Here is a 15,274-nt window from a genome sequence, read left to right as displayed (position 1 = left end):
ATAGTTTATAGATCTGAGGTCAAGACTTTCATAAGTTGCCTTTTCAGAAACTTTTTTTGTTCAAGTAGTATTGACCATACTGGTAAGACTAATATATAAGACAAATATTCAATAGTTTTTCTTGTTATTTAAGAACTAGATGAGCTGAGAATGTCAGTAGATAGTGAGTCAACTATGACCTTTGGAGATACAGATGACACTCTACTTAGTCCTATAGGCATGCCTCCAGTCCCAATATTAGGTGGTGGAGAACCCGTGGCAGAAGAAAAGAAAAGAAGAAGGAGAAATGTTGTTGGACTAGGTAATTCAAGCAAAATGAGAACATAATTAACAAAATTTGTTGAAATTTTAACCCAATGTCATGGATCATAAATTACTGCTTAAGTTAGATTTTTATAATTTTGATATTTACTGATCAAAAGAATGATGGCCTTTTTTAACTTCTTTTTTTTTTATAATCTCTAGAAAGTACCATTTGTTAAAATATTTTTAGATTTTAACACATTTTTATGAAATATAAAATGCAGGGTCACATTCAATTGGAATTTTGGTTATGTCATTTCCTGTTTAACAGTTTTTCTGCTATGAGGGGAATCTGTGATTACTAGATCACTTTATTCTAGTTTATTCTTCTGTGACTTGAAAGTTTTACCTGGACACTTATGTATGTCTTAGTAACTATGTTTGTTTATCAAACTTCATCGTCTTAAATTGCTCATATTTTATATTATTAGGTGTTGGTGGGTTTATAGCCAGGCAAAGACATCGTGCTCCTAACAAAAGTAAACAAGTTGAAGGAGGAGCTCCTGATGGGGAGGAAGGTTTGTACAGTAACAAAACAATTAGAAAAGGTTCTTTAAAGAAATTAACCACTTTCCATTAGAACAAAAGGGAAGTCATAGTCTCTGCTAATAGTATGCCATTCAGGAACAAAGAACATTGTTGGAAAAATGTGATATGAAGTTTTTTCTTCTGCTGTGTTGTTGGTGTCGTGTATCTCTGTTTTTTTCAAATCGCAGTGTTTAACAGGCTTGAAATTGTTCTTAAATTTTCAAATCCTGAAAGTGTTAAAATACCTATCTTTTTTTTTATAAAAAGGGTCAAAAAGTAAATATGGAAAATAAATATTAGTTAGTATGGATTTTTGTTTGCAGTTGGAGAGGATGGCATTGAAAAAGCAGCAATTGATCCTGACCAAAAACAAAGGCGAAAGAGGCAGGCCAGAAAAAAGAGCCAGTTAGAAAACAGCTTCCCTTCTTATCTTCAAGAGGCATTTTTTGGCAAGGAAATTCTAGATAAAAGTAAACTTGATGCCAAACAAGGACTAAAAATAGATGCCATGTCTGAGGAGGAACAAGAAGTTCCATTTTCACCAAAGATACCCGGATTAGGTGGTGAATCTGTATTGAATGACAGTGGACAAACACTAAAACAGATGTTACCACCGGTGTCTATATCTAAAGATCATAAACTAGCTGACAATGACGATATTATTGATAATATTGGTAATGTACAATCTCTTATTCATAAAATATGGGAATATATGAGCTGCGCAGGATAGAAATTATTGGCCTTATGCAAATGAATATCAATACATCTGTTTACTTATTTCTGGTTGAAAAAAATCTCTATTCTAAATTTTACAGTTTAAAAATTGAGTTGATATATTAACCCTACAATACAGACCAAAATTAATCTTTAATTTCGCTTTTTTTGAATGTTCCAAAATCAATCAAAGTTTTAAACATGTACATGTATATGTGCACTTCCATCATGTTGATTTTTTAGCTGACAATTTTCATATGTGTAAACTGGAACAGAAGCTCAAACACTTGTTAGGTGTGGAGATATTTTCTAAAAGTTTCAGATTGAAAATCTATTTTACACATCTTATAATTCCAACCTCAGATAAAGATTTATAACTAGTATTTTATTTAAGTTATTGTTAGGAAATTTGTATGACTTTGTGTCTAGAGACTTAAATATTTTTTAAATGTTATGTCGTTACATTTCCACTTGTAAATGGGGTCAGAAATGATTCTGACTTATTAATTTCTTTTAAAGGTGAAAAAAAAAGCTTTGAGATATTATTCATCACAGGAAGAAAAAAATTTGTTATGAGTCCTTAATGAAGTGGTAATACCAATATGGTCCTTGAAAAAACATAAAACAGTTTTACATCATTACTTTGTTTTTTGAAGAGAAACAACTTATATTCACTATTGACTATGTAAATGAATAGATTGTATTTGTATACTGCCTATAAACAAATGATTTTTTTCTCTTTAATAGAGGATAGTGATTTTAAAGATATTTTACCAGATGACTTATCAGAATTACATGTACCTGCTGATGAGGATTTATTCAGTATTATTGGACCAGAATTAACCAAAGATGATGGTAGGTATTTTAATATATCCTGACCGGAAATGGCAACTTGCATTTCAATGTTTTTATGAAGATTTTCCAATATCAGTTTCAAATTGATGGAAGTGCATTAAAAAGAAAAGAATGTAGGCTTGATGTATATACATCCCAATCTTCTTAAATATTGGACATTAAGCAACTAAAAATAAATCAATCTTAATTACTTCTAAGGAACAGTTCTGTTATTGTTGTTTTTAATGTTGAAAGTTGGTCTTTAAAGATAAATTAAAAAGATCAAAACTTACAGCAGTGTCAGAACTTGAGACTTTTGTCAACTGAAAAGGATCTGTAAATTATTGAAAAGTTAAGGTTCTACTTAAGAAACTAAGATTTAATATGGTATTTCAGAATCTTTTGAAGATGGTAGTGACCAGAACAAATCAGAATTACCAGGAAATTTGGAGAGCATGTTGAGTCCACACAATCTTGATGTTGAAAAGATGCTGTCTGAAGGTCTAGCTCATATTGATGGACAAACTGTGGAAGATATTTTTAAAGGGGTACTTCAAGATGGACAAGAGGGACATGTAAAACAACCTGCAGGTGAGTAGGGAGTTGAGTTTGATAATTGTTATCACAGTCCTTTCATGGTTCATATGACACAAAGTATAAGAGAGCTGCCTAAAACAAACTTTCACACTTGTAGTTAGGAAATTACAAAACAAAATCAGTACACATTTTAGTTTCTATATTTCCAGCACAAGATAGAAAGGTAAAAACTGTGCTGAAGACAGGATTTATTATTGAATATAAGAAAAATATTGAATTAATTGAATAAAAATGTGGTAAAAGCTCAATTTTAAAAATAGAAATTATGACCTGGTTCATCATCTTCCTTGACATTTTTGTCTTGCCATAATTTTTGCAATTAAAATTAAAAACATAACACAAAATCTTTAATTAACTGTATACAGATGATCTTGTAGGTAAAATGTCCCAGTTATTGTGTTTTTATGGAAGCAGGATTTTAGTTTTAGTATCAATTTTGATTATTGAATTAATAAATGATCACAAAGGTAAATATCTTACATAAGAGTATTTTTTTTAAATTGATAGATAAGAAACTTTTGTGAGGTATTGTTGACATGTACAAGCCTAACTTTTTTTTCTAACATTGCAGAGGGCTTTAATGAAGGTGTTCCAGGATCTCAAGGTCCTTCATCAGGAAATTTCCCAGGGCACATCCCTTCATTTGCTGTTGATCCTTCAGGATTTGTTCCAAGCTTTAGGTATGTATACCAGTTGATATAATGTCTTCCAACAGTCAGTGCAAGATATTGCTATATGACATAAGTAAGTGTTATATGCTGCCACTTGAAATTTATCCAGGTACTTTTGTTTGACATTAAAGAATTAAAATTTCATCCTTTCTTAAATATCATGTGAATATCTTTAACATTTTTTGGAAATGATGTTTTTAGCAGTAACATTTCTAGAATTTTTTTGTCTATATTTTAGTGGTAAACAAGGTCATCCCGGGTTTCAAGATCCTAGATTTCACCAAGAATTTCCTGACCCATCTAATTGGCCACCTGGAGCAGACGGAGACGACGACGAATCAGACAGTGGCAATAGTCGGCGTAAAATCTTAAAATGGGAGTGTGATGAAGAGTTAGGTGCTAATGCTACAATATCAGCTATTCTGTATTGTAACATGAATCATATTGAGCTACGTACACAGTTCCCAGAATGGAATGAACGGGTGAAGAGAATTGCTAAATTATGGAGAGCTCTTAGTGCAGATGAAAAACAACCATACTTGGTAAGGTGTTTGTTGGTTCCTTGCGACTGGTATCATTGGATACTGTTTGATACATTATAATTTTAAGGACAGATTTTACTGCAGATACTATAATAAATTTATTTTTATAAGAAATAATTTGAGGACAGTCGTTATTGTAGATGTGTTATAAGATATTTGTTCTGGTATTTTCATAAATTTTAATGCATCTTGACTTATACACCTTCAGCTGTTGAAATTGTAGTCTATGCCTTTGTACAAGTCCTAAATATTTATGACATTTTTTCAGCTGCAAGCCAGGAAGAACAGACAGAATACAAAAGTCACAAAGGTATAACAAAAGTTTGAAAATATCACAACTGCATGTTTATAAAACAGCTTGACATTTTGTAAAGTATTAAAAAATAGATTTTGTTAGGTTTAATACATAAGGAAATTGAAACAGAGAAAGAAATCATTTATAGAAGACTGATAAGTAAGAAAATATTTGTAAATGTGTGAATAGAGTAGTATATATGCAGAAGCAATTTCTGAGATAATATCATTGAATGATTTTAGGCAAGAATATTACTGGAACCTTAATTTTATATTCTATGATTTGGATTATGTTTTCCTTCTTACTACATGTTTTAATGCAGTTGTCAGTTTTGAAATTTGTAATAATAACATTTGACATAACTGTACGAAAAGTGCAATGGTCCTTAACATTGAGATTTGTTTCCTACTTACGAATAACTGTTTAAAAAACTGTCAACAAAAGGAATATATAATTTTTTTGGGGAAGGGATAAAACATTTTCAATCATGGGCTGTCAAGTTATCAATTGTTGACAGTTTTAGGCAGTTATTTGTCTTGTCACTGGTTAGGACAGTTGTTCTCATTGTACATTAGTGATATATAGGAATTTGCTTCTTTGCTTGTATAAAGATGTGAAATGCTATAGCTCTTACTTTTATTAGGCTTTTGATAATGATGTAAGTTTAAGGTTTTACCAGTTATGCATGATATGGTTTGGGCATCTTGTCAAGACATTTGGTCAAAATTGTCACAGTGACAGTAATTTTATAATGGGATTTTTTTATTTACCAGGTTTTTTTAGATTTATGGGGATGAAATAAAAACCCAGTTTTAAATTCAGATCCTATATCATTTGTAAATGTATGTCATCAAATTTTTTATGTAAAAACTCAATGAATGTTTAATTTTTCTGTTATTTTCAGTAGTGGTTTAAATCAATTTTGCCAAAATGGGCCATAAAATTTATCATTTCTTACCAAGTGTGGAAAACCTGGTCTTTGTCTGAAACATGAATATATTTTTGATTTTATGTTTTTTTTTGTTTTTTTTTATAGAAAAATACTCTTGCTAACTGAGCAAATTAATTTTGAAAAGATGATAGTTGATCTAATTTGATTGCAAACATATACATTTTTAAAATGATGTATAAGTGGCTTATATTACTTGCTTGGTTCAACAATACATTTTGATTGAAGGAATATACACATATAAAAATTTGCCATCTTTTGAAATTCAAACCAAGTCAGTATTTCTATTGTTCATTTGCTATTGGTTAACTTTTTATATAAATTTGTCCAATCTAGCCACTTGACATATCTAAACATATTTTGTGCAGATAATGTTAGGTCATTTATATATATATATAATAAAAAATCATTTTTATACAATGAATGCAGCTATTAAAAGCAAAATTTATCCTGAAGAATTATTATTTTTTTTTTCTTCAAATTTTTAAGACTTTAGGCAAAGATTCATCAGGCTGTGTTGCCTGTTAGGCCTACTCGGGGTTTCAACTACAAAATGGGTCCATTGAACAAAGTCTGAAAAAGGGTTTTACGTATTGGTTATATCATTAAGTGTGTTTTAAACATCTATATCACATTCGTATGCAAAATATTAAGATGAGCAGCAAAAAGTTAGTAATAGTATTGTATAAACTAGCACTGTGACAATTTTACTGAGAAATTGTATATACTGACAATATCTGTTTAATAGTTATTTTAGAATGTCCTATGTTGGTTTTTTAAGAGGAATTTTAATAACATTGCATGGAATATTTATTTACAACAAATTTCTGAATTGATTATACTTAAGATACACAAACATATTCCTAGTTTGCTTTGAATGACTTTTTATTCATCACTTGGTACCAATGTTTGCTAACTTTTTATACATTTTTTTTTAATTCTAAAACCACTGGGCCATGTTGAAAAAGACTTGGCTGCGAACTAACATCAAGGTGTTTCCTTTCAAAACTTTTTCATACAGTTTTTTATTCTGAAATCATGTGGCCATATTGAAAAGTCAAGGTTCCAAACTGACATCAGGTTGTTTCAAAATCATATATGCTCTGTCATTTATCACTGAATATGACTGCAGTTATTGAAAAAAGAAATATACTCAGTGTTCTCCCCAGGCCGTTTTAGCGTCGCGGTACCGCGACGCTATATTTTTTCACCGTGATGCTATAATAATTCCCGCGACGCTATAATTATTTTGAAGATGCTATTTTACTTGTCCTCAATTTTGAACTTTCATCTATTATCGATTATAATCATAAAAATTATATCACCTTTAATTGTAATCCCTTTAAGTCGGACACTAAAGGCAATTAATAGATTAAATAGCAAGGTGTTAATTGCCCTCAGGGTGATAACTGTTTGGATGCGAATATTCCAAGCTGACACTTGTGACTAATACCACGTGTCTGCAATCACCAATTTCGACATGGAAAAATGCAATCACAAAACAATTCGAAATCTATGTTTTGTATTACGAAATTTCAAAGATTGAAACAATGTTTTTTATTTTTTTAAAGATCGTTTATTTGTGCAACTCTCCAAAAATTATTTTTTTCTCTTCCGGTAATACGAGAGCGAGAATTTTGGTTTAGAGCTAAAATAAGTTTAATACTTCTTTAAAAATTATCATAATTGGCTTAAGTTTATGTTTAATGCATTAAAAGCGTCTTATTCATTCACAATCTCTTGTCAAACAATGTTTATTCTCGGGCTCATTTTCATAAATTTTTCTACGGCCGACATTGCACATTTTTGTGTAAACTACGGATAGGAACCGGACCAGATATGACAAAAATCCGCATTTTCACGATAATGACAACAGATGGACAGTAGACAGAAAAAATATACCAAGAGAGAAAACTACGCATTAACAGACTATTTGTTAGATAACTAAACTTTGTTAAAAATACATATCATTTTGATGTAAAGATAAGAAACAACTGAGACTAATTCATTGAGTGCCATGAAACAATGAATTTCATAAACATGATAAAAAAAGTTTTTAAATTGATTTTTTTTTGCTACTTTTGCTACTTTGTCTTTACTTAATATAATATAAAAAATAGTTAATTTTGTGTACTAGATATTGAGTTTTGTATATATACAGGTTGCACTATAATGAACCATTCATTCATTTGACTTATTGTTGGGTAACTGAAACCACATATTTATTTTTGTTTGGCACAAAAGGAAAAAAATAATTCTGTAACTATAAATGAATAAAGAAAACATAAACTGAAACAACTGTTTTTGTGGTTATAGTTTAATTGTATTCTCAGTTATGAATTGAACAATATAAACTAAAACATATAAAGGAAATAGAGCATCAACGCGACGCGACAAATGACATTAAAATAAATACAGTTATTTTTTTTAACGCAAAATGTGATGCTATCCAAAATGTCTGGGGAGAACACTGATACTGTAAGCAGAATCAAATGAAAATAAACATTCCTTTGAAAAATTACATCAGTTGCAAATTGTTACCAAACATTGGCATTAATGGTAAACTTATTAGCCTTTTAGAGTCATGATTGGTGACCCGGAACAGGATTAAACAGGTTTGCAATTGTCAAATTTAAACGATGTAAAATAGATCGGATAAAAAAAAATAATACTTAAGACCCTAACCACCCTTAAACATACGTACAAATGTCACTGAAAATAAAATAAAAGCTATCAATGGTCAGTTGCTACTGGACTTTGGTAAGAAAATGCAGTGGTGATCCACTTTCAAAATTTTTGTCCATGAATGGATACACTTCATTTGAACTCTTGTGGAGGGTGTAGTTGTCATACCATATCTTCTTATGACATACTCAAGGCTGAGTGTTAAGATGTCCATCTACATCAATTACTAGCCTGTCAACACTGAGGATGTGAGTTTGTATCCCCAACATGACAGGTCAGTGCTCTCACCATGATATAGCTAATAGTGAGGATGTGAGTTTGTATCCCCCACATGACAGGTCAGTGCTCTCACCTTGATATAGCTAATAGTGAGGATGTGAGTTTGTATCCCCCACATGACAGGTCAGTGCTCTCACCATGATATAGCTAATAGTGAGGATGTGAGTTTGTATCCCCCACATGACAGGTCAGTGCTCTCACCATGATATAGCTAATAGTGAGGATGTGAGTTTGTATCCCCCACATGACAGGTCAGTGCTCTCACCATGATATAGCTAATAGTGAGGATGTGAGTTTGTATCCCCAACATGACAGGTCAGTGCTCTCACAATGATATAGCTAATAGTGAGGATGTGAGTTGTTTGTATCCCCCACATGACAGGTCAGTGCTCTCACCATGATATAGCTAATAGTGAGGATGTGAGTTTGTATCCCCCAAATGACAGGTCAGTGCTCTTACCATGATATAGCTAATAGTGAGGATGTGAGTTTGTATCCCCCACATGACAGGTCAGTGCTCTCACCATGATATAGCTAATAGTGAGGATGTGAGTTTGTATCCCCCACATGACAGGTCAGTGCTCTCACCATGATATAGCTAATAGTGAGGATGTGAGTTTGTATCCCCCACATGACAGGTCAGTGCTCTCACCATGATATAGCTAATAGTGAGGATGTGAGTTTGTTTCCCCCACATGACAGGCCAGTTCTCTCACCATGATATAGCTAATAGTGAGGATGTGAGTTTGTATCCCCCACATGACAGGTCAGTGCTCTCACCATGATATAGCTAATAGTGAGGATGTGAGTTTGTATCCCCCACATGACAGGTCAGTGCTCTCACCATGATATAGCTAATAGTGAGGATGTGAGTTTGTATCCCCAACATGACAGGTCAGTGCTCTCACCATGATATAGCTAATAGTGAGGATGTGAGTTGTTTGTATCCCCCACATGACAGGTCAGTGCTCTCACCATGATATAGCTAATAGTGAGGATGTGAGTTTGTATCCCCCACATGACAGGTCAGTGCTCTTACCATGATATAGCTAATAGTGAGGATGTGAGTTTGTATCCCCCACATGACAGGTCAGTGCTCTCACCATGATATAGCTAATAGTGAGGATGTGAGTTTGTATCCCCCACATGACAGGTAAGTGCTCTCACCATGATATAGCTAATAGTGAGGATGTGAGTTTGTATCCCCCACATGACAGGTCAGTGCTCTCACCATGATATAGCTAATAGTGAGGATGTGAGTTTGTTTCCCCCACATGACAGGCCAGTTCTCTCACCATGATATAGCTAACACTGAGGATTTGAGTTTGTATCCCCCACATGACAGGTCAGTGCTCTCACCATGATATAGCTAAAAGTGCTCAGAGTGGAGCTAAACACAATCAATCAATCAATCAGTTGATACCCCCAACATCAAACATAGTCATTCAGTTGCTGAAAAAAGAAAATTTACCAAATGTTTCAATAAAAGAACTAAGAGTATCATGCAAAGAGTCCACAGCTTCCAAAGTTTTTTCAATCCCTATACATGTACAAGAATTAAGGGTTGTCAACCCTCATCGACCTACAAACTCACATCCATTTTTTTATGTAATAAGGTAATAGTAAAAAACAAGTCTTAAAAAAATGAGTTTATTTGAACTTAAAATAAATAAAATCTAAAAAGTTTTTTGGGGGAATGTTCATCTCTGCTTAAATATTCAAACAGTCAGAGATTTTTAGTATTATATTAATGTTCTTGACTTGTTGGGCAGATTTAGATTGACACATTTTGAGCAGAGGGTATAAATATGTTATGAATCTTTATTACAACAATTACTGGTTTTTGCATGATAAATTTTATTCGAAGTCTTTAAAGATTGGTGAACCTAAAACCAAAAAAAAACTGTATCTTTCAATATTGTATCTATTTTCATTGCTATATTTCTTGAAGTTATATATTTTCTTTTGTTGCAAACTACAAATCAGAGCTTCCTGAAATTTGGTATAACGCTTCATGTGAGCATGCTATACCATTTGATGCATTTTGTCATCAATTGCTCATCAACTGTTTACCAAATACTTGTAGCAGGGATATCATTGTTAAACAATTGCTCATCAACTGTTTACCAAATACTTGTAGAAGGGATATCATTGTTAAACAATAGCTCACAGTACATTTGTTTTTGTTTGTCAACAGTTTAATTGGGCAAATCACCAAGTTAGATTATGCTTGGTATGTGGATAACTTGCCCAAAATGTTTCATGAGGGGTTTTTTTCCCTGCATTTTTAGGACCCTTTTAATTTTTTTTGCCAGAGATGTCCATTCAACAACATTATACTATAGATAGGTCTAAGAATTATTTAATCTTATATTAAGGTGCACTTTTATTGAGTAGATCATGTTTGTCTGACTGTTGTTCAAGTTTACATGAAAGATCATATCATAAATACTGTGTCATGAAAAAGCCAGAAATAAGATGAAAATTGCCAGTTTTGTCGACTTTTCTAAAACAATTAGATCAATATCCAATCTACAGTTGGTCAGTTTGGTGTGTGTCCTTTTGTTAATGAGAAGGTCAACATTTTTTTTTTATATCATGTGTTTAATTTTTTTTTCAAGGTATAGAGTCTTGGGTTTTATACAATGTAGGCTGATATGGATATGTACCTTGTTGAATAAGTCATTTTTCAGATACCAGAGGCTTTTCCTCATTCAGCACCAAATGACTGAACAGCTGTTATATTGCTCTGAGATTATCTAGTGTGGTGTTAAATGATTAGCCATATTTAATTTAATCAAGGGATAACAAAGCAAACTTTTTAATTGTTGATTATCTATTCTCTAGAGAGGGATACTAAAAAAGATGTTGTGAAAACCAATCAGCAAGTTGATGCACTTAGTTCATTGTCTTAGCATTATCTTTTCGTCGATGTGGAGCATTGCACATGTGAGCATGCTCACTAATTATGTTGCTTTTATTTGTAGAATAAAAAACTCTTTTTACATATATGTGTTTTGAAATAATGAATGCATATGTTTATCTGATAATAAGAATTAACATGTTCTTTTAAAAAATATCGTTTTGTGGGCTTATATAATGAAAAGCAGATTTGTTTCTTCTTAAGGAATGATTGCTTGCACATAACTTACATTAAGAATATGTCATTTCTCTTGTCTTTCACTTAGGTCAGTAATGATCTTAAGAAACAGAAGCAGAAAGAAAAAGCTGCAGCAGCTGCTGCATCCATGGGTCCACCATTGCCACCAGGGATGCCACCAGGGCCACCACCATTCCTGCAGAGTTCAGAAGGTAAAAAGTCAGATCAGTTGTACGATGGTTAATTCTTTCTTTACTCTTTGTTCTTCATAGCTGGGATTTGAACTCATGCTACTGAGATCTCTTGGCACTGAGACCGACACGCTTTTATATATGTACATATGAACAAATGTAATATGGAATTATATGGAATTATATGTGAACAATAAAGATATTTAAAACTACAGACAAAGCCAAGAGAAAGTACCTCATATTTCTAATATTTGTCTTGCCCGTGACAAAGCCAGAAGGAGTTACTTCAAATTTATAATTTTTGTCTTGCTCGTGACGAAGCTAGGAGTTGCCGCACATTTATAATCACCCATTTATATAACAATTGGTTCAACCAGATATTTGACATTCCACACACATTGAAAATGTTTTTTACAAAAAGTATCCATTAACATGGATGTGATGATTCATTTTAGTTATACAGCCTTATTTCATCTCTCTAATGATAATTTATGTAATTCAGGTTCCCCTTTGCCAGAGATGCGTAAAGCTGCTAGCAATCCCCAAATAGCAGAAGGTAGGAAACTTTACAGTGATAAAAGTCTTAAAAGATATCACTTTTCTTTTAAAATTTGATTAATCATTGTAGAATTTGTGCAATCTATATTAAAAAAGGTTTGAAATGTAAAGATATGTTCAACAGTGGGATTTGTGTTGCCATTAATTTTTTTTTACCAGAGTTGAATTTTGAAAATTTTGACCCTTTTTTCATTACAATTCCTGTTTCCTGATTTATTAGATGTAGCAACTGTGTGTAATTTAGATTCTTATATACAACCGTTAGCCGAAAATTCTAGTTAAATTAATTCAGAATAAAGATGCATGTTTTCAGGTACACTTCAAATAGGAGAATGGGAAATATTGACATAGATTATAAGTGAACACATATATATACACTGAAAAATAACTTCTATGGAAGGATTAAAAGATTAGATTTAAAACTGATGCCAGCTGGATTTTAATGACTAAAAGATGAATATTATAGTAGCCTTAGTCTTTTTTTAATCATCATGTGATATAGGTATTCTATAATGAATTGTTTTGAATGGTATAAATGGCTATTTATATTTAACATCTACATATATTATCATAGGTTTGATTGAAGTCACTTTACTAGTGTTAAAAAATGTCTAACTGTTTTTTTCTTCAGGGAATTCACCTGTAGGACAGATTCCCCCAGCAGGGGTACCAAGTAGTCCAATACATAGAGTGTTCCATGGTAATCAGACAGAACCAATTCAGAGACGTCAACAGGATCCTTATGCTCAACAGCCTTCAACACCAATGCCTATGGACCCAAGGACACCAGGGATGGACCCATATGCTCACCAACCAGCAACTCCAAGACCTTCAGAGCTTTTTGGACCATCAGGTGCTAATGTTAGACCCCAGTCAATTGGAACAGCGGCAAGCCAAAGAGGAGATTCTTTCTCAGCAGTGGCTTCTGATCCATTTGATCAGTCCCCAACTGGACCAAGGTCTGGCACACACCCTGGCACACCACAACAGTCCCCCTCTCACTGGCTAGGGGCAGCTCAGGAATCTGATCCATTTTCTCAGTCTCCTATTAAACAAATACCAGAAGGTTTACAATCACCAACGGGAAGGCAAGTACCAAAATTACCGGAAGGATTTTCACAGCCAATGGTAAGACCTAATATGTCAAGACCAAACTTTGTTAGACAGACCTCTCAGGGTGATCATTTTGTTAAAATGGCTCCTACAAGTCAGTCAGATGATCAGTTTACATTCCAACCATCCACGCCTAGACCTGTTAGTGAGGGCTACAAACCACAAGGTTTGCCACCTGGAATGCCACCACATGCAATGCTAAGACATCCAAGTATGTCCATGCCACCATCTCCAAGTGGAGATGTTCGTCCTCAGTTTTTGCAGCGATCTATGTCAGGTCCTGGAATGCCAACAATGCCCCCAGGTGTAGAGAATTTCCATATGCAGCGTCAGCCATTTAGACCACATATGCCACCCTCATCTCAGCCAATGGTACGTCCTCCAATTGGTTATGATCCATACAGTCAACAGCCTGGTACCCCTCATCCTGGAATAGATCCATCACGAGAACCTTCAGTGGTAAGTATTGGTGATAAAATACAGCATGGTGGTTAATACTATTTAGGCACTGCCAGAACTATATTATTTATAGGACCGGGATGATTACAAGGAGAGGTTGTATACAGAAATGCTATGCACTTGTCAATCTGATTGGCAGAAATTGAGCATATCATTGGAATAAAGATTTAATTCACTACCACTAAATGAATATTGAAAATAAAAGATCAGGTTCTAAATTTTGAAAGTAATGTCCCTTGGAAAGTTTGACCCAAACTTAGATAATTAGTTTTAAAACACTAACATGATTAAGGGAATGTCTCCAGATAAAGTTTTTACAATTCTGGCTGTAAAGGTTTTTAACAAAGTTGTTATCTGTGAAAATTTGATAAATGACCCTCTTGGAACAAATTTGACATCAATTTTGTCTTATCTATCCCTCAAGCTGGAAAATTGAGGTTTAACTTCAAATAATTTTTAATTTTTGTTTTCTTGTAAAATATAAAAGTTTTCATTAAAATTTAAAGATTTGGTATGATAATCAATAAGACATACATTAATTTAAGATAAACAAAAATGCTCAAGTTTACAGTTTGGTTTTTGGTCTTTAACAATGAGCAAAGGTAACTAGAAATAGGCCTTCAGTTTGTCCCTTACTTGTGGTAATGGAGTTACAACAATTAGACAACAACCTGCACAGAAAAATATGATGATCTGAATTGATAAGTTCTTAGAGGGGGGTTTGGAGGGGTCCTGATCCCGAAATCCGGGCTTAAAAACATGGAATCCTGAGGTCCTGAATTTAAAAAAAAATTAAATACCAGCATCCCGAAATTTTAAAGAAAAATTCCGGGATCCCAAAAGGGTCAATCCCGAAATCCCAAGCTTAAAAACACCTGATCCGGACATCCCTAAAAAGATCCTACCCCCTACCTCCACCCCACCCCACCCCCTTTTTAGAATCAACTGCATTTTGTAATTAAAACATCACATTGAGTCCTCAACATATTATTATTTGTAAAATGCCTTGAGGTAATTTTTTCCTGGAATCAGTATAACTTTTAATAGGTTGATTTACAGGTTAAGTTGACTAGTTTGTTGTTATCCCGTCATGAATATTAAGGACCCATGGAAATCAGTGGAATTTTGTTGTTGTCGTTGTTGTTAAAAGTAATATTGCTGTTTACTCCACTTCTCTTTAAATTGACAGAGCAGATGATGGAGCGATACAGGCCCTTATTATGTACATTCTCAGATAAAAATAAAACAAAACACAAAAAAATGTAAAAATTGAACAAAAGATTTACAGAAGTAATTAATGAAATGATTTATTCTATAAAAAATGCTTCATTAACCTAATATGTATATGAATATTACTGTATAATGCTTAACATAAAAACCCAATATGTAGAAAATTTACAATTAACGAATAAATAAAGGCTTGGTAATGGGTGGTGTGGTTTTACTTACATGTGGT

At 33.1% G+C, this 15,274-nt stretch overlaps 1 protein-coding gene across 16 annotated transcripts in view; it reads left to right on the top strand.

The window, feature by feature from the left end:
- Positions 1-15,274, top strand: part of LOC139510179 (histone-lysine N-methyltransferase 2C-like) — a 75,704-nt gene that overhangs the window by 27,874 nt on the left and 32,556 nt on the right. For 9 of the 16 annotated variants that reach the window (XM_071296557.1, XM_071296562.1, XM_071296556.1 and 6 more), the window contains 12 exons: positions 134-301; positions 735-821; positions 1,155-1,505; positions 2,293-2,400; positions 2,776-2,970; positions 3,548-3,656; positions 3,886-4,189; positions 4,458-4,499; positions 5,128-5,142; positions 11,586-11,709; positions 12,191-12,244; positions 12,878-13,818. In XM_071296557.1, the coding sequence (XP_071152658.1) occupies positions 134-301; positions 735-821; positions 1,155-1,505; positions 2,293-2,400; positions 2,776-2,970; positions 3,548-3,656; positions 3,886-4,189; positions 4,458-4,499; positions 5,128-5,142; positions 11,586-11,709; positions 12,191-12,244; positions 12,878-13,818 (2,498 nt within the window). The remainder of the gene's footprint in view (positions 1-133; positions 302-734; positions 822-1,154; positions 1,506-2,292; positions 2,401-2,775; positions 2,971-3,547; positions 3,657-3,885; positions 4,190-4,457; positions 4,500-5,127; positions 5,143-11,585; positions 11,710-12,190; positions 12,245-12,877; positions 13,819-15,274) is intronic. The other 7 variants (XM_071296564.1, XM_071296560.1, XM_071296563.1 and 4 more) reach the window with 1 other exon arrangement.

The sequence above is a fragment of the Mytilus edulis genome, chromosome 2 (genome assembly GCF_963676685.1).
Source record: "Mytilus edulis chromosome 2, xbMytEdul2.2, whole genome shotgun sequence".
NCBI lineage: Eukaryota > Metazoa > Mollusca > Bivalvia > Mytilida > Mytilidae > Mytilus > Mytilus edulis.
This window is presented reverse-complemented; position numbering and strand designations above follow the sequence as displayed.